We start from the raw sequence: 18,291 nt of genomic DNA on the forward strand, positions 1-18,291 counted from the left end.
CCGCCCCGGCTGCCCCAGAGAACAGAGAGAGCAAAGCAGCTTTGTCCACCGCAGGGGCCGTGGGGTTGCATTGAGATGTGTGCGCGCGTGTGTGTCGAAACGAGGTCGTCTTTTGTTTTGAGAGGTCCGGTCTGGAGAGGAGCGCGCGCGCGCGGCGCCCGCGGGAGGCTGGGCCGCTTATTTGGCGGCCGCTCCGCGCGGGCGCATGGCTGCGCGAGCGCCCGCGACGCGCGGCGGTTGCGCGCCGGGCAGGCAGGGTGTCTTGGTATTGGGGCCGGCGGCTTTTGCATACCCCCCGCCTCCCCCCATTCGTTTCGTGGCTGGCTGTTTGTTTTGGCACCCTTGCCTCTGTGCGCGGCCTGCCTCCGCGGCGCGATCTGCACGCGGGCAGGCGGCGACCATTCGCGTCGCAACGCGGGGTGCGGGAGGGAGGGCGGGGTTGTGGGCCCTCCCCTGTCCTCTCATCGCAGTCGGCAGACATTGAAATGGGATAAGCATTCAGCCGATCGCCTTGACCCTGGAAGCACGCCGCCCAATCGAGGTGGATGCAGCGTTTCAAAGCCCAGCCAGAGCCCGGCACCCTGCACTATGCGGCTGCCTCTGGCGGCGCACCGTGCTGGGGGCGTTGTGCTGCTCTCTGTTGTGCTGGCGCGCCGTGCTTTCGGGAGTCTGGCTTCTTCTTAGCCCCTGCGTCGGCTTGATATGAGTTGCAAAAGAGAATATTACCATTCAGACAGGTTGTAAAGAAGAGCTCGCATCACTTATGCTTACACAGCTGGCACCATGTGCGAGACGATCGTAGTGCTACCAAAAAGGATCTAATTATGGGATCGGCCCAGTCACAGGAGTGCAAAACCCATGGGTCAAAGCGTCCAGGGGATCTTCCAAGGCATGTCAGGTTTTGGAGGGCTGAGGCAGGGGAAGGCCTTGCCATGCTCGGGATGGCCGCTGATTAGGACGCTCGGTCACACGGGGCAAACGCGGCAGCCTGGGGCTGCATCGGGGCGCCGCTCTGCACCCTGAGGGGCCAGGGCTGCCCCCCCCTGCACAAAATCGAGGGCGGGTGCCGCTTGGGGTCGCAGCGGAGGCCTGTGGCCCGCGCCGCAATGCCGCAATGCCGCAATGCCGCAATGCCGCAATGCCGCAACGCCGCAATGCCACACTGACACACTGTCTGTGGCCCCGCAGCTGGAACCTGGGTGCCGCGCGCCTGCTGCGCGGGGCACTCGCACACGCTCTGCGTAGAAGCGTGGCAACCCTGGGTCCATCACAAGTCTTGGTCTGTCACAGCAGGCCCGAGTAGCAGAGGGTCAATGGGGGGCACCCGCCAACTCTTGGTGGCCTGGTTTGGCCCAGCCACGCTCCTGCCATCGATGTTTCACAGTCCACGCCAAGCGCCAATGGTGGTTCACCAAGTGACTTATTCACCTGATGGCACTATCATAATTTCGTCAGGTAAATGTGTACAAACCGGCATGGAGCTGCTGGGTGTTTTCAAGCGTCAGGCGGCGAGGAAATGCTGCCGTTTCCAGCGCTGCCTCGCCGCGCTTTCCAGCACACGCACCTGCGGCAAATGAATGATTGACCTCAATACATAGAGGTTATAGAGGTGTACACACCTTCTTGACGACGGGACATCGACTGATCTTTTCATCAGCCTCTTCGTTTGTCCACGACAGTCGCGTTCATGGCACCCCGCTCCGGTCATTGGACGGTCTGGGTGACACTGTTAATGCTCCTGGTTGCAGCAGCGGCCTCTAGGCCGCTCGAGCAGGACCTGGGCGCCACTCCCAGGTGCAGACCAGCATGCATGAGATGAGCAAAGGGTCGCGCTGCAGCAGCTTGGAGCATGCTGTGACTGCGCCCTCAGGAATGCGCGCATAGCAATTGTTTGATTCTCAGCTCCTTTCAGCGGCTGGCTGGAGCCGCCGCGTGGGCCCTTCCACATCAGCCGCTCTCGGTCGAGGCACTCTGACTCTAGGCACCCGCCACCCACCGATAAACACCCCTGCTGTCGCATTGCTTCCCGTGGCAGCCTTGGTGCCTTGCCTTGCATGGCCTCGAGAATGCTGGGAGAGAACGTCTGGCCCTTAGGCCCACCGTGAGTACTCCGTATCCGCTGCTCAATCACATCAGACGCCTTGCCGCGGGCGCCGCCCAGCCGCGCGGCCACTTTGCAGCCCCTGCGCCCGCCCGCGACCCAGGCCCTCGCCCCGCGCCGCCGTCCCCCGCCGACCGGCCCCGTCCCGTCCCTGCGCTCTTGCGGCGGCAGGACGCCCGCGCAGCAGCTCGCGGCGAATCTGCGCGTCCAAGCGGCGGCGCCGTTCCAAGCGCGGCCAGCGTTCAACCAGCAGTACCGTCCGTACTACCGCTTTCCGCTCTGACGCCGCTAGCATGACGTCGCATGACGTCATCGCGGGGCCAGGCCTGGCCGCCTCCTGGCTGATCTCCAGTTGCCTTCATGCGTTTGGGTCAGAACTGGGCCCGCATGTCAGCACTGCGGCTGCACAAAGAAAACACAACCCCCTGATGGTGTGCATCAAGGCGCTCCCCCAACACCGCGGGGCGTACCGAATGAATTCGCTGCTGTGGTTTTGGTGCTCAAAATCGACATGGCCGCAGACTCTGTGCATCGCCCAGCCTCAGGGCGTACCGCACACAACCCAAACCCCCAAGGATGCAGTAACCCCTGCCTGCTGTCTGCAAATCGATGTACCAAATCGATGTACCAAACGCCCCGCACCCTGCGCGGCCATCGCCCGCCCGTGAAGGTGCAATCCGCTGCATGGTGCTGCAGCCCACTTGTTTCGTTGCTGGTGTGCACCGCGTACGCGCCCCGCGCACACCTCTTGGCAGCTCTGCAGCAGCTCTGCAGCAGCTCTGCTTGATCCCTTGGAGTCATTTCATAGCTTCACGCCCCTCCATTCGCAGGCGAGGCAGGGGCCTGGGGCAGGAAGGAGCCCTGTAATGTGTCGCTGTCGAGGCTGTTCAAGGCGTCGCATCACGTTGGCCCAGAACTCAGGTCATCTACCAGCATGCAGCGGTCCCTTTCGCCTCATGCGCTTGACTGGGACCTGCTGCGCTGCCCCCTTGACAAGTATCAACTCGCACACGGTGCTGCTCGGTGTCTTCTGGTCTTGCTGCCGTCAAGGTCTGTCCGTAGCTACCTTTTGACCCCAACAAAGATGGATGACAACTGTCTAATTACTCATTGGGTGCTGCGTCGGTGCTTGTGCAGCACTGCAGCGAATGGGGCCCGCTGTCCGGCCGACCAACAGGGGGCAAAGAAAGGTTTGCCAAAAGCCACGCCGCCGCCGACGGGCAAAGATCCAACTGAGACGCTTTTGGCGCGGCCTCGCCGCTGCGCAAAACTGTGCGGTGAGGGGTGCTTGCACTCGCCGGCTGCGTAATCAGCCGTGCTCCGGTGAAAAAGGGCCATCCGCTGCGTGCAGCGCGGCCAGGAGAGCTTCTGACTGCAGCAAGCTGCTGTGAAAGGGCAGCGCAAAGCACTGCCATCTTGAGTATCGGGCTAAAGCTACAAAGGCTGACGCTAGCCGCGGAGAGGGCTGCTGGGCACAGAAGTGCAGCGCCTCGACAATGTGTCATGCTACCAGAGATAAAAGACACAGGGCGTTGGCAAGGCAGCATTGGGCAGGTGAGCGGTGCAATGAAGCCAGCAGCCGACAGAAGCTGGAGAGATGTCCGACAGGGCCCTCTAGCTGAAAGTGGCAGGGAAAAGCTGCGATCGAGGAGACCCCGATGCATGGGACGACAATAGTGTACGCTGTAAACGAGGGTGCGCCGGCTCGCGGCGGCCCAAAAAGCGCGCCCAGTTTCAGGGCGCCTGCTGGTGCGGCGGGGGCGCCGCGCGCTCAGCACTCAACGCCAAACTGCTGCCGCAACAAGACCTCGGCGGCGGCCGCGCTCACGCCCTTGGTCAGGGCCGAGCCCTCGCGCCCCTCCACGCGGACGCGCACGCACGGCCCGCGGCCGCACTTGCCCATGCACTTTGAGGGCGCCACCTCCACGCCCGACCCTGCCGCCGCGGCACGAGCCGCGGCGAGCGTCTCGTTCGCGCCCTGCGCGCAGCACTTGCGGCCGGTGCACACGGACACGTGGCCGGCAGCCGCGAGCCGCGGCGCGGTGGCCGGCTGCAGCGCGTCGCAGTCCAAGTTCGGGACCAACAGGTCCACCAGCGCCCCAGCGGCAGTCCGGACTGTGAGCTGGTCTGCGTCCTGCCGCCGCCGGACGCCGCTGGCGGCTCTGCTGCTGCTGCTGCAGGCGGCAGTGGTGACAAGACTGCTGCTGCTGCTGGGGCCGGCTGCAGCGCTGGTGGTGGTGGTGCTGCTGCTGCTGCTGCTGGGGCTGCCGCTGCCTGTGGCAGAGGCAGCCGCGAGGGCGCGCTCAAGTGATTGGAGCTGCTCGCGCATCTGCAACCACGCGCCGGCCGAGGGAGCCAGCTCTGATGTGATTTGCCTGAAAATACATTTAGGAGAGTGTGGCGGCGAGAGGGTCAGTGGGTGCTGGGTGGACGTCGGGCGTGGACGGGCGGTTGTGGTGGGCAGCTGCATGTGGGTGTTGCGGCTGGGATGACTGGGACCAGCTGTTGCGGCGATCGACGGCCGCACGGCCCTGCAACACCCCGCAGCCACATGATGTGATCCGAGAACAACACCAAGCTCGATCCAGAGAGGTGCAATCATAAATGCCACACGCCAGGGCCAGGCAAAATTCTCACCTGAGCTCTGACACCACGGGCTGTAGGTCAGCGGCTGACGTCGCACCACTGCTGACCAAATGCTCCAGCCGCTGGCGGTGCGTCCGCAGCAACCGGCTGTAAAAGTGGTGTGCAGCATTCTCTGCGCGCGGCAGCGCGGATGGCCGCGGCGCCGCAGGGCGCCGCCCAGCGTGCGCACGCGTCCGCTCGGCACACGCCGGCAGTGCAGGCGGAGCCCTGCCAGCGGCCACGGGGGCTGCGTGACGGGCTGCCATAGTACTTAAACAGATATATTGATTTTTTAGGCCCGTGCGGTGGGGCCGATAGTCCTCGAGTACAGAAGAGCACACTTCGCGCGTGTTGCTTTTGCCGATGAGTGCGAGCTGTTTAAGCTCGCGAGCAGCAACCGCAACAATTGATATCCAAATCGAATGCCTGGAACGCTGCGGGGGCTGCGGTAAAGTTTTTGACATGGGCGTGTGCCGCGCGGTGGGCGGCGTGCGCCGATGAGTGAGAGAGTGAGGAGAGCAGGATGTGTGATATGAATCCGGGAGAGTAAGGGTGTTACATCTGAAAAATCTACGAGATACCTTTGCTACATGCACAGGGTCAACAGTCTCTAGGACAACGGCGGCAGTCCAAAACCGCCCCAGCCTATTGATCCCCCTACCCTCAACAGCATCCTTAGTCTGGCGTCAAGGGGTTCCCAGAGATGGCGCGGAAACGCCGCCAGAGTGCCTCATGCACTCTCGTGGATTCATGCGTGGCTGTCTAGCAATCCAGGCAGCGAATATCATCTCGACCGGTTCTCAGGGGGCCTGTCAGCGTTGCTTGCAATGTGCCGCCGCCATATCTGTCTGCCCCACGAGCTGCCACAGCCAGCCAGCTCCTCACTCGCCCTTGCGACACTGCCTCGCAGCTGGGAGAGCAGCATACACGAAAGCACTCGTCGCAGAGGCCCCATGCGGTCCCTCACTTATTCATCCCTGCCCTGGCTGCGGGCCCTGTGCATGGCAAGAGCCCTGAACTCTGAACCCTCAACCCTGAGCTACGTCTTTCCAGCTGCGCTCTTGAACTCACAGACGGATTACCCTGTCAGTGCGGCCCCCCCTTTCTCTCAAGCTGCCATAATCCAAAGCTCTCACATGCTCGATGCATCATGCAGCAGAGCGGCGGCCTTGCAGAGTCCAGGGCACAGGCCCGCAAGACTAATGTGTTTCCGCGCCAACAGCAACTGCACCCTCAGAAAACAACAGGGCTGCATCCAACCAAGGCCGCCACACCGGCTGGTGGCCGGAAAACCGCCACATGCTAGGCCCGCGCCAAACGCAACAGAGCCCAAGCAGCTCTTCCAAAACCAAGGTGCGAGACGACCCGGTTCCCTGACCCCTCTTGGCCAGCGGCACATGCAACGGGTGCGGCGCAAATGCGAGCCGTCACTGCTGGGGGGCCGCGCCCCTCGCGGCGCGTGTCATCTCCACGATCACATCCTTGACAGCCTTGCGGTCCTCGGCAGGCCTTTGTGTGTGAGTGTGCGCATGTGTGCGTGTGAGTGTGTGTGTGTGTGTGTGTGTGTGTGTATGAGTGTGAGATAGCTCGTGTGCTGGCGTGTTCAAACCAATTGATTTCCTGCATGAGACCCTGAGCCAACAGGCGCACATGTGGGCATGTTGCACATGCCCACATATGCAACATGCAGGAGCGAGCTTGCGCCTCAAACCAGGAGCACGCGGCAGCACTGCTTCCTACACAAAGGGCAGCATCACGCCCTAGGGAGGGCCGGCCAGCTGTCCCCTGGTTCCACTGCCCGCCTGTACGCCTCGCTCGCCGCACCTGACAAATGGCAGGCGGACCTTGAAGCTTTGCTCGCCCTCCTGCTGAGTCACCTGTGGGGGAATTCCGCGGGCGGGGCATGGCAAAATTGCATGGAGGATCGTCTCAGGCCGCCAGTACACTGCAAACATGGTTGCTCGCGCGTCCTACATCACACAAGGGCCGCCGCCTGTGTCCTGGTGCATGTGTCAACACAGCGGCCTTGGGACCGCCAGGCAGGTGACTAGACAAATCACACGGCACGCTCTGAAAAGAGGTATACACGCCATCCGAGCAATGCGCGGAGCAACGTCGAACGACAACGAGCTAGAGAAGCTTCTGAAACATCCATATAGATGGCGCAGGGGGGCGGGGGGGGGGGGGCGGAAACTGCCCACCTGCAGGTTGAAGCCCAGGCGATCCAGATCAAGCATCTTGGCCTTGACAGCGCTGAGGCCTGTGTAATGCTTCACCATTGCTAGGATATCACCCTCGTGGTCTGCAGGTAGTTGGAATCGGTTGGAGTCGGTTGGAGTCATTTTGAAGCAGTTTTGAGGCGGTTGGGACGCAGCCCGTGGTCAGTGTCAAGGGCCTTGGTATGAGATGGGCTGTGTGGAAATTGTCGGGCCCCTGCAGAGGCCAGGAAAATGGGCTTGCGCTGCTGGCGGAAACAGGGAAAGTGAGAGAAGCCAGGAAACGCGCACATGCAACTCTGCTGGGGTGGGCCGATTGCCCGACCGCTCACCAGCATTCATGTGGCCGCAGACGGGGCCGGCAAACTGCGAAATCGGGTCAGGCTTCGCCGCCTGGTAGTCTTCCGCGGAGATCTGCGTGGGCGCGGGCAGGAGGCAGGCAGGGGCACGCCGCAGCCACGACGATCAGCCACCGGCAACTAGAGTATGCGACATGCGCGTCGCGCGGCGCGGCGTCCAGCGTTGCGACGCCATTTCGGACATATTGAGCGGGTGGTTGGGGTCAAGCGTGCAGAGGCGGCGGCGCGGCCCTGTACCAGCCCTGTAGCAGCCGCACCGTTGCGATGCGGCCAAAGCCACCGATGAAGCGGCCGCCCTTGATCTCCTCAAGCCTGAACCACCTGAAGTCCCCAAAGTCCACGTAGAACGCCTGCGGCCAGGGAGCATAAATCGAGGACCCCGTCAGGGCCGAAGGCAGGCACGCATGTGGCCAGCGGGAGGGGGGCGCACACCAAGGCGCTGGATCTTGGTTTTGACGCGTTGGCGCATTGTACACCCTCAATAGCCATTCATCACTCATATTCGCGAGCCGCAGCCTGCGCTCTCCGTTTGCATCACCCGTTCCACAACGACGCTTGCGGCGAAAAGGTGCACAGCAGCTGCCTGGCAGCTGCCGAGCGGCATTCCGTCGGGTTCTCACCGACGGGTACTTGGCAAGGAAGGTCTCCCGGACTGCTGCGCGCTCAGAGTCCGGCAGCTGCACCGCCTTGCCGGCCAGCGTGAAGCGAGCGTCCTGCAGGCTCTGTGCGGGGTGAGAATGGATGCGTGTGTGCATGTGTGCGTGTGCGTGTGTGTGTGTGTGCGCATGTGTGTGAGTGCGCGCACGCGTGTGTGTGTGTGTGTGTGTGTGTGTGTGTGTGTGTGTGTGTGTGTGTGTGTGTGTGTGTGTGTGTGCGTGTGTGCACGCGCGTGTGCGTGTGCACGCCTCAGCATTTGTGTGCGCCCAACGCTCATGCGTTGCACATTAGCAACAGTTCACAGGTCCCCTTCTTAGACCACTCTCCCAAGACTGCGTGCGCGCCGTATGCACAGCAGGCAACCTCTCCAGCCTCCTGCATTCGCGCCTCACAGCAGCATCCCCCAGAGCCCTGGGCAGCGGCGACCCCATTTCCCGCTCGCAGGCCCCTGCTCCCCGCACCTGGAAGCCCGGGGCCGTGACAGTGAGGGAGCAGCGGCCGTCCGCGATGAGGTCGCCCGTGTGGGGCGACAGCGTCGACGTCGCCAGAATGGGCCGGCCCTGCGGCGGCAGGGCGCCCGGGGTGGGTCCGGGTGCAGAATCTTGGGTCGGGGCGTGCAACTCGGCGCACGCATACAGGCGTGCTTGCGTATGCAATTATAGTAATTCATGATGCTGAGGGAACGGACGGATTGAATTGCGTCGAGGCGCGGGGCCGGCTCGAGGGCTGGCAGCGGAGGTCGGGCTCTGCCGAAGCAGGGGCTGCGATGCCCCTGTGTGCGGCGCCCCGCAGCCCCTGCGATGCGGCGCCGTAATCATTATCAGGGGAGCGCACACCTCGGCATCGACGGCAAACTCCACCACTGAGCCGAACGGGAAGCCGTCGAACGCCGCCGCGGCGGACTTAGTTGAGAGCACCGCGGACCTGGGGCCCAAGAGGCCGGGGCGCAAAGGTGGGGCCGCTGGTCGTTTCAGGGTGCAGGGCGCAGGATTCAGGGTGCGGGTAGGGAGAGGACACGCCGATTCAAGGTGCTCCAGCCAGCTGCGCACCCTGACCAGACCAGTGGCGCCGCAATGCAGGGGGCTCCTTGACTGGACTCCCCTTCCTCCGAAATGAGCGTGCCCCCATATCCCCCTTTGTCCCCAAACCCTGATTTGCGTTGCAGGGATCAGTTTCAGGACTTATATTAGCACCAAAAATTCCGTTTTAAACGCCAAATGAGCTCGGTGGTGGGGTCGAGCAGGCACTTGCTGACCTGGCGAGCGAGAACAGCGTGCGTGCCTCGTCAGCCACGGTCGGGCGCGCCGCAGTCCGCTGGTGCTCCTGGAATCGAGCTATCTCGGCGTCAGGCTCGGCAGAGTACACCTGGGGCACCTGCGGGGAAGCTGCCGCCACTGAAGTGACAGCAGGCAGCATCACCAGTGCGCGGGACGCAAAGGGGTCAGTGGGGTCTCATCAGCACTAAGGCACTCAAAAACAGGGTTCAATGTGGCTGCTGCTTGGGCACAGTCCAACTTTGTCAAAGCTGCAATCGCTGGTTGCAGCTTTGACTTTGGAGTCCATTAAGGCAAGAAACCCGCGCCTGAGTCCCGCCCGGTGCACCCGAACGCACTGGATACAGACAGGCGCCGCCGCGCCGCCACCGAGGCCACTGCTGCCGCCGCACGCGCTCCCAGCGCAGGGCGTGGCCCCAAGAGTATCAAGCCGCCTGTGCGACGTGTGCAGGCGAAGACACAGCGGCGAAGCAGGTGCGAATGGGGCTGTGTGAGGGTGTGGACTGATCCCAGGCGGGTCCTGCCACGGGAGCGGGCGCCGCTGCCTTGGTGGCTCCCTCACGCGGTTGGCACGCCACCTCCCTGCCATGCTGCTTGCACGCGATGCATTCGGAACGGCCGCCTACCCGGCCGTGCAAAGCTGCAGGCGTTGCGCTGCAAAATCTGCGCGTCAGGGGCGCATGGCGTGAGGCGACCGACGGTGGGGAGGGCGGCGTGTCCACTTGCGTCGGTGTCACGCACGCGCCGCAATCACAAGAAGTGGCTGGATCGCTCACATGTTCCCGGGGTCGCATTGCAGCAGTCAGGCTTCCGGCGTTCTCACCTGGGCTGCCATCAAAAAAACAAGGCTCGACTTGCGCAAGTGTGTGGCTGTGATCTAAACACTTATCACCGCCGTTGCAGACACTTCTTCAAGCACTAATATGTAGTTGCGCTGGAATGCGCCGCACGCCGTGGCCAGGCACCTTGCGTCCGATCCACGCAGGCACCGGTTGTCACTCATGCAGCAGACTGGACGCTTCTCAAGCCATGCCTGGCACCGTTAACCAACATCAACGCGTAAATTTGCAAGTGGATGTGTGAGTTTCATGTTGAAAACTTGGAGATCGCGCTTGTCAACGCATTGCTTCGCTCACCCGCAACGCACGGTCTATTCCGGTACTCACCCAGCAGCTTGCATATCTCTGAATCGCTTCACGCCAAGGCCGCGTGTTCAGCGCAGTAGCATTGTCGCGGTACCAGCGCGGCGGGACCCCTCCACTCTCGCAGCCCGCGACGACTAGGCAATCAAGGAGCTGCGCGCGCCCGGAGGACCGCCGCTTGTTCATCCCTACGCCCAAGGCCGCATGAGCGGACAGGGTGGCACCGAGTACAGCAAGTGGGGCTACCCTCCAGTGCCAGCCCCGGGCGCCGATTACGACCCCAGCGCGCCGCCGATGCCGCGAGCGGAGGCGCATGAATACGGCATCCATTCGACTGCCGCCGCCGCAACGCACGCTGCCTCGCACGCCGCGCCGCACGCCGAGGTGCTGACACGGCCGTCCACGCCGCCGCCGCCTGCCAAGCAAGAGCGGGCTTGGGGTCTGTTTGGGAAGCAGCCAGCGGCCCCGCAGGCGCATCATCATGATCCGCAGCAGCAGCCCCTGCCCGCGCCGCCGCCGGGGGTCGCAATTGTGGCAGCCCCAAAAATCGAGGCTCAGCCGTGGGTGAGCGACGCACGTGGCCGCCGTACAGCTTGCGGCGGACACGGGCTTGCATGGTGTTGCCTGCTCATTGTTCCTTCGACGACGCTCCCGCATGGTTGCGTGCATCCCGCCTCCCGAGGTTGGGTCGGGCGCACTGCCGAGGCAGGCGGATGCAGCGGCCGTGCCACGCCTCGCGCGGCTGCATTAGGCAGCAGCCCCTCTGCGCCAGCCCCGAGGAAGGGGCCCGGGGCGACCTCCAACCGCGCCCTGCGGCCTTGCTTCTCTGCCTGCCATTGCAGGTCTGCCGCCCAGCAGGCAACGCCAAAATGGCAGCTACTCGCACATCCACCGCCATCGTCGCAACCCGATTTTATGTCTTTCGGCAATCTCTCTCATCAAACCCATCGCATCACTTTGATACACAGCTTGATCACAATCAATCCCAATGTTGCCCCAAATGCCACACAAACAGGTCCGGAAGCTCTGGAGCGGCGTAGCGGCCGGCACCGTCGGCGTCGCACGCGTTGACCTGCGCCGCCCCACGTGAGCCCCTGCCGTCGGCGCACCCATCCACGCCCCGCCCGCCTCCCCGCCGCGCCCTGCCACCGCGCGCCACCCCCAGGGCTGGTGGTTCCTGGTCCTGCCCTTGAGCTCGTAGCCTGCCGGCACACACCGCATTGTGTTCGCACAGCTGTGGTCTGTTTGGATGTTGGCTATCCTTCTCCACACACACACTGTGCACACACGTGAGCTCGCATGCACACGCGCGTGCGCAACACACACGCACACACACATGTACGCGCGCGCAGGTTCCCATGGCCCGAGGAGTACGACGAAGGCAACCTGCTCTTCAAGCGCCGCCACGCCGCGCGCACCCCCCGCCGCGGCCGCCCCCCGACCCGCGCCGCGGCGCAGGCGCACGCGGCGATGGGCATTGCCAATTTGGCGGTCGGCCCATACGACGGCGATCGCGACGGCGACGGCGGCGGCGCGCGGCGGGCGCCGAACGGGGCGCGGCTGAAGGTGATGCGGTGCGTGCACCTCAAGAACCCCGAGCAGCGGCGGCCCCTGGTGGACTTTGGGGTGGGGCTGTCTGTAGATCTCGATCGGCAGGTGAGAGGACAGGACCGGAGCCGAGGGGTAAGGCTGTGCGGTCGGAGAGGGGGGGGGTGTTTGCACACCAGGCGGTGAGCGGGCTTGTTTCTGATTTGCAGGGGCGCCGACAGCGACGGGGCCGCCAGATGCAAACATGTGTTGTATGTGTAGATGAGATCCCCCCGGCGCGCCGGCTCTTCCTGTCGTGCATCCCAGCGTGCACTTTTCCAGGCCCAACCCCCCTTTTTGTGTCGTCGTGCGGCGACGCCCCATTGATGTTCGTCGCAGGCCCTCCAGGGCGTGTGCCGCCTCAAATTTTCGGACCTCCTCTCCATAAAGCTGGCGCCGCAGCCGGCGCTCAAGCTGGCGGCCTCCTGGGGGCTGGCCAACACGGGCATGGCGCTCAGGCTGAGGTGAGGGTGTGTGCAGGGGGCAGGGGCGGGGGTCGGATGTTGTTGATTTTCAAGGGAGCCGCCCCGCTTGGAGAGCCTAGAGGGCATTGCTGGATTTGTGGGGACCGTTTCAATTTGAAGAGGAGCGGGAGACCGCCCGGACGGCAAGGGGTTTCGTTGTGGGGAGGAGCGGGGACACGGGGCTGGAGCCGTCCGGCAGCCACCGGTTCGCGCCAGCGGTTCGTGCCTGATTGTCCCTGCGCTGCGCCCGGGGATGGCGCGTGTTTGTGGGCCAGCGACTGCAGGCCACGATGAAGCGGCCTGATTTCCCGCATCCACACATGCGTGTCTTGCCACGCAGGTACGAGTGCCCTCTGAACCACCTGCACGAGTGCTGGCGCCCGCCGGCGCGGCTAATGCTGAGGTGCGCTGCCAGCCGCTTACAAGAGTGCAGCCTCCCCGGCTGCGCCCCGTGGCGCTCGGTGCCCAACCCCCCTGCGCCGCGCGCGCACGGCACCCAGCTGGCGACGCTCCAGCGACGCAAGTCTTGCGCCGTGCGGCGCGGTGCGGCTTGCAGCCAATGAGCCAGGCGGCGGGCGTGCAGCTTTGCAGGGCAGCAGGGGGCATTGGGTGGCTTGCCCTTGAACTTGCGGCATGTTTTCCTTTGTTGACTCCCTCGTGCGCTTGACTGCCCCTCCCAATCACTTGCACTGTTTGCGCGACAGAATTGACAACCAGATTGGCACTGGTGTCCACCTCAGCCCCTCCGGTGTCGAGTTTGACGAGCGGCGTGTCGCGTTGGGGGACACGACAGAGGTGCGCGATTGGCTGCTGTGCGTGTGCCTGTTGTGATGTGTGCATGTTGTGGTGGTGGTGGTGTGTGTGTGTGTGTGCGCGCGTGTGTGTGCGTGCGTGCGTGTGCGTGCGTGTGCGTGCGTGCGTGTGCGTGCGTGTGCGTGCGTGTGTTTGCGTGTGTTTGCGTGTGTTTGCGTGTGTGTGTGTGTGTGTGTGTGTGTGTGTGGATGTGTGTGTGTGTGTGTGTGTGCGTGTGTGTGCGTGTGCATGCGTGCATGCGTGCTTGGCCGTTCGAACGGTGGCCGTTCCGCTGCTCCCCCTGCATGGATGCATCCGTGCAGCCACGGTTGGCGCCTCGAATCCCGCCCGGCCTGCCCGCCCTGCGCCGCCCACCCAACTCGCTCGCCCGCTGATTCCCCCGCACCCCCCTGCCGCACGCGCCGACCCCGATCGCTGAACCCCATGCGATGCGGCCCCCTCCCCGCAGCTGCGCGCCGGCGCGACCCTGCGGTTCCCGCGGTCGCTGCCAATAGACAGGGACGACCCAGACGCATTCAAGCTGCAGGTCCATCGGCTGAGCCTGAAGGCGCAGTGGTGACGTCGCCGCGCGTCACGCCGCCGCGGGCCTGCCTCAATTTGACGACCGCGGCGCAGCGCGGACGTGGGGGTCAGTTGTGGTCTGCGCCGCGGTGTGTGCAGCGGCGCATTTCGTCGCCCTGGCGCGGCCGCGTGGCTGCGTTTGGTTCTCCACCACCCGTGACGCTGCCGCGGTTGCGCGCGGCGTCAGTGATGCCCTCGGCAAATTTTCGATCGCACGTTGGATGCAAGTCGTTCATTTTCCCCGATGAATGCTCTAGGCTGGGGCTGGGCGTGTGTGATGGCGCTCGCGCCGCGCCGCGCCCTGGGCGACTGGACATGATTACGGCCGGTCTTGGGTGGTTGAGAGGTGCTTGCACTTTGCGGCCCTCGGCGCTTGTAACTGACAATGTGTTGGTGTTTGCGTGGTCGTCCAGAAACAGCATGCAATTATGTGCGTTGCGGAAGGCCTTCCTAGTGCCAGGCGCACCCTCTCACCCTGCATGCTGTAGGGAAGGTCATCCGCAGGCGAGGCGTCACCAAATCGTCGCCGCACAGGTCACAAGCAGGTGTTGGAGACATCGAATAAGCGCTTCATACATTGAGATTGGTCGCCTTACAGCTCCATACGAGCTGAATCTTGGAACACCGGAGCCTCCAACAACACGTCGCGCTCTGGTTCCCGCGTTGAGGCACTCTGTGCTGCCAATCAAATTAAAGAGCATCCACACAAGATGATCTTTGTCCTCCTCAAGTTGGACCCCGCGTCTGCCCAAGAGGCCGCTTGCTAGTCAGGCCAGCCTGTGGCCTCCACTCATCTAGCATCGGAATTCTTTAGCGGATATATCATACGCTTGCTTGCCCCTCTTAGGGAGGTGCAGCTTAGTGTTGGAGACTCTGGCCGCGGAAAAGCGCTTGGCGAGTCTCTAGCGCTCGGGACGCTGGAACCCCTGGAGGCCACCGGCAGCACCGTCGAGGCCGGCCAAGGCCTCTCCTGCGGGGGCAGGCGGCCGGCAATGGCGTCGACGGCAGCGCGCGCCGCCCCGCCGGCGACGCAAGCAGGCGACGCCACGAAGACACCCGTGACGATCATCACGGGCTTCCTAGGCGCCGGCAAGACGACGCTGCTCAACTACATCTTGAAGGCCCGCAACCAGCGGAATATTAGCGTCATCGAGAACGAGTTTGGGGAGGTCAACATTGACAATGAGCTCGGTGGGTGGACTGAAAGGGGCCGCGTGGGCACGCCGTGTGATGGCTGCACGCGCATGCATATATGAGTTCAGCGGCACGCGTGCTGTGCCCGGGGGCGGATCACTCTAGCCACAATGCACAGGGTCGCAGTCGAGCCGCCGTGCGCTGCGGCATCCTCGAGCTCACGCCACGGCTCCGTTGGTGGCAGGAATATAGACCGCGGGCGCGCGCGCGCCCAGCCGTGGCCACCTGCCGCCCGCCGCGGGCGCACAGGCATACAATTTATAAGCACGTATATAGTACAGGGGGATCGCCCTTGTCGGTTGGGGGTGGCGCGGCCAATCTGGCGTTTGCCCTCCCAAACCTCCCACCGGTGACGTCGGGTGTCCCTGGGGGCATCTAAGGCATGCGCGGCGGTTATGGCCTCGCAATGCCGAACACGAAGCATCACACAGTGCTCAGAGCAGCAGGGTGCAAATGGGGGCCGCTGGGGCCGCTGGGGACGGCGGACGCCAGCAATCGAGTGGCGCGTGTCGCACCTGCCAGTCGGCGGCCGACACACACGGCCCGCGCACGCACGCGCACGCAGCGGCAATCGACTGCCCCTGCGGCACTTCCCTCGCACTGTTATGCAAATACCTCGCATGGGGTCCCACACCCCCGCGCTGAGCGCCTGAGGGCGCGCCGCCGGTGCTCGCGCGAGGTGGCGGCGGCCGCGAAACCCCCCACGCGATCTGCCGTGATCTCATCACCCGTGCATCGGATGACGACCCACCCCTGCCCTCCTCGCCCCCCTCCCTTCCCTGCCGATACCTTCCTAAACACCCAACCACTCTGTAAAGCTTACGAAATAGCCCTCAGGTACGGGTTTCGCCCCCAAGATGCAACCAACAAAAATTCCGACGCCCTTGCAATTCCTAATTGCCTTTATTCCCCCAGTTGCCGACAACCTTATCGAGAAGGAGGACCTGGTGTCGCTGGACAATGGCTGCGTCTGCTGCTCCCTGCGCAAGGACGTCGTGAAGGCACTTGCGGAGATTGAGCGCCGCGGCCGCCACAGGAACAAGCGCGTTGACCAGGTGCGCCTGGTCTCCCCCATTGGTGGTGCCTGCGCTCCTCGGCGTCTGTGTTGCAAGTCCGGGGAGCGTGCATATTCATGAGCGAGAGGGAGCGCGTTTGTGCGGCTGGCCCGGCAGGACGCAGAGGGGGGCGTGCGGCTGGTGGTGGCGTGGCAGCACAGCACGCGGAGGTGCCCTTGCTGTGACCTTGTTTGGCGCCGCCTGCACCCAGCAGCCGCCGCCCTCGCACCTGCGCTTACGCCCCGCTGACGGGCCCGCCGCCGCCGCCGCCGCCCTTGCAGGTGATATTGGAGACCACAGGCCTCGCCGACCCCGCCCCCGTGGCGTTCACGTTCTTCGCCAACCCCTGGATCGCCAGCCGCTACCGCCTCGACTCCATCGTCTGCGTGTGCGACACGCGATACGTGCTGCAGGTGCGGGGCAGCTGCCTGGGGGTGCCCAAGCTTTTGTGCAACCCTTGGAAGGCGTGGGGCGCGCATGTACGTGGGCTGTTTTACACGCTTGTACACGTGTGCGCTAAGCAGGGGGTGGGGGGCGCCGACGCAAGCATGGGTTCGCCCTGGCCGCCTCGAGACGGGCGGGACAGGCTCGCACACGAGTGCCCTCGTGTCTGCATCGCCTGTTAAACCGCCCGTTCCCGCCTTCCGGTCTCACCCTTTCCCCGACCGCGCCCCGCCGCGCCGCACCTGCGCATGCGCAGCACCTTGAGACCATCGGCGGCGCCGAGGAGCCCGGCGCAATCAACGAGGCGGCGCAGCAGCTCGCGTTCGCTGACCTCATCCTCCTTAACAAGACGGACCTAGTCAGCGCCGAGCAGCTGGACCGCGTGCGGTCCGTGGTGCGCGATATCAACCAGTCGGCGCGGCAGATCGAGTGCCGGCTGAACCAGGAGGGGGGGCAGCCGCCGCTGGAGGTGCTGCTGGATTCAAACGCGTTCAGTGTGCACAAGGCTCTGAAGGTGCGGGGCGCGGGAGAAAATGAGGGGAAACAGGGAGCGCGCGCGGTGTGCGGGGCTGGCCCGCGGTGCGGAAGCTGGGCGCTGGGCGCGCATGCATGCGGGCGCGGTTGCCGAGGGTCCGCCGAACCAGCCGCGGCGCGAGGGCCCCGCCGGGTGCCCTCGACTCGGGTTCACGTGCCACACACACCACCCCCGTTCCCGGCGTCACCGCCGCCTGACGTGTGCCGATCTGGTGGTGTCTGCTCACCCCTGCAGGTGGACCCCTATTTCCTGGACTCTGACAGCGGATCAGACGTTGGCGATGAGTCAGATGAAGAGGCGACCGCTGAGGGCGGCGGCAGCGAGACAGCGCCAGCGCCCGCGGCGGCGCCTGCGGCAGCACCCGCGGCGGGTCCGCCGCCCCCAGCGGCGGGCGGTGCGGCGGACGCGGGCGGCGGCGGTGTCGCAAAGGGGGCGGAGGCGGGCGTGAGGGTGCGCGCGCCGTCGGCCGGCCTGGGCGCCGAGGATGAGAGCAGCTCGGACGCGACGCAGCTCCAGCTGCAGGCACAGGCGTCGGCGTCAGCAGCAGCAGCAGCGGCGGCGGCGACCGCTGACGAGCAGCAGCGGCGCGGCCAGAAGCGGCCCGCGGCCTGCGCGTCTGGCAGCGCCTCGGGCGCCGCCACCGCAACGGCGGCGCTGCTCGCGGCGCCCGACGCGTCGGCCGTCGCGGCGGCGATCGGCTGCGGCGGCGGCGCGGCGGCGGCGGCGCCCGAGGACTCGGCGCAGCAGCAGGCGGATGAGCGGCGGCCGAAGCGGCGGCGGAAGCACCATCACGACGTCGCCGGCATTGGGAGCATCGGGATCGTCGCCAGGGGGCCGCTGGACGAGTACCGCTTCAACATGTTCATGTGGGTGTGATCTGGGGGCTGCGTGATCTGGAGATCTTTGGGGGTCAGATCCAGGGGTTACCGGACGCAGAGTTTTCCAGGGGAGCGCGGCAGCAGCGCTCCAGGCCACAGTTAGCGCTGCTGCCCTCGGGGTGGCCGCCGCGCCTCGATCCCAGCCGCGCCCCCAGCCTGCGCGCGTCTCCCATGCCTGAATCATCCCTGACGCCCCCCCCCCCCTCCTCCAGGCGCGATCTCCTCACGGAGAAGGCAAAGGACATCTTCCGCTGCAAGGGCGTGCTGGCGGTCCACGTGAGCTCGGGCCCTGCAGCGCGGCCGCTGTCCGCTTGCCTCTGGTCGCACCCCCGCGAGCCCCAACCCTTTGCTTGCCCTGGTGTGTCCCCCCCCCCCCCCCCCCCCCC

The 18,291-nt window shown here is 64.9% G+C and overlaps 4 protein-coding genes across 4 annotated transcripts; 2 read left to right on the forward strand and 2 right to left on the reverse strand.

Moving 5' to 3' along the window:
- Positions 1-3,872: 3,872 nt before the first annotated feature.
- Positions 3,873-4,430, reverse strand: MNEG_4543 (hypothetical protein; the record flags this gene model as incomplete). The annotated part of the gene is made up of 1 exon (XM_014046979.1): positions 3,873-4,430. One exon carries the CDS (start codon positions 4,428-4,430, stop codon positions 3,873-3,875), a length of 558 nt encoding a protein of 185 aa, XP_013902433.1.
- Positions 4,431-6,153: 1,723 nt separating this feature from the next.
- Positions 6,154-9,374, reverse strand: MNEG_4544 (hypothetical protein; the record flags this gene model as incomplete). Its single annotated transcript, XM_014046980.1, has 9 exons — positions 6,154-6,235; positions 6,551-6,603; positions 6,928-7,028; positions 7,275-7,356; positions 7,559-7,651; positions 7,922-8,023; positions 8,420-8,518; positions 8,795-8,882; positions 9,214-9,374. 9 exons carry the CDS (start codon positions 9,372-9,374, stop codon positions 6,154-6,156), a joined length of 861 nt encoding a protein of 286 aa, XP_013902434.1.
- Positions 9,375-11,374: 2,000 nt separating this feature from the next.
- Positions 11,375-13,797, forward strand: MNEG_4545 (hypothetical protein; the record flags this gene model as incomplete). Its single annotated transcript, XM_014046981.1, has 6 exons — positions 11,375-11,460; positions 11,727-12,030; positions 12,301-12,425; positions 12,766-12,828; positions 13,130-13,220; positions 13,687-13,797. 6 exons carry the CDS (start codon positions 11,375-11,377, stop codon positions 13,795-13,797), a joined length of 780 nt encoding a protein of 259 aa, XP_013902435.1.
- A 994-nt stretch (positions 13,798-14,791) lies between these two features.
- Positions 14,792-17,903, forward strand: MNEG_4546 (COBW domain-containing protein 1; the record flags this gene model as incomplete). Its single annotated transcript, XM_014046982.1, has 5 exons — positions 14,792-14,990; positions 15,909-16,048; positions 16,330-16,461; positions 16,749-17,006; positions 17,262-17,903. The coding sequence occupies 5 exons, from the start codon at positions 14,792-14,794 to the stop codon at positions 17,901-17,903; spliced, it is 1,371 nt and encodes a 456-aa protein (XP_013902436.1).
- Between the last annotated feature and the right edge of the window lie 388 nt (positions 17,904-18,291).

The sequence above is a fragment of the Monoraphidium neglectum genome (genome assembly GCF_000611645.1).
Source record: "Monoraphidium neglectum strain SAG 48.87 unplaced genomic scaffold scaffold00636, whole genome shotgun sequence".
NCBI classification, from domain to species: Eukaryota; Viridiplantae; Chlorophyta; class Chlorophyceae; order Sphaeropleales; family Selenastraceae; genus Monoraphidium; species Monoraphidium neglectum.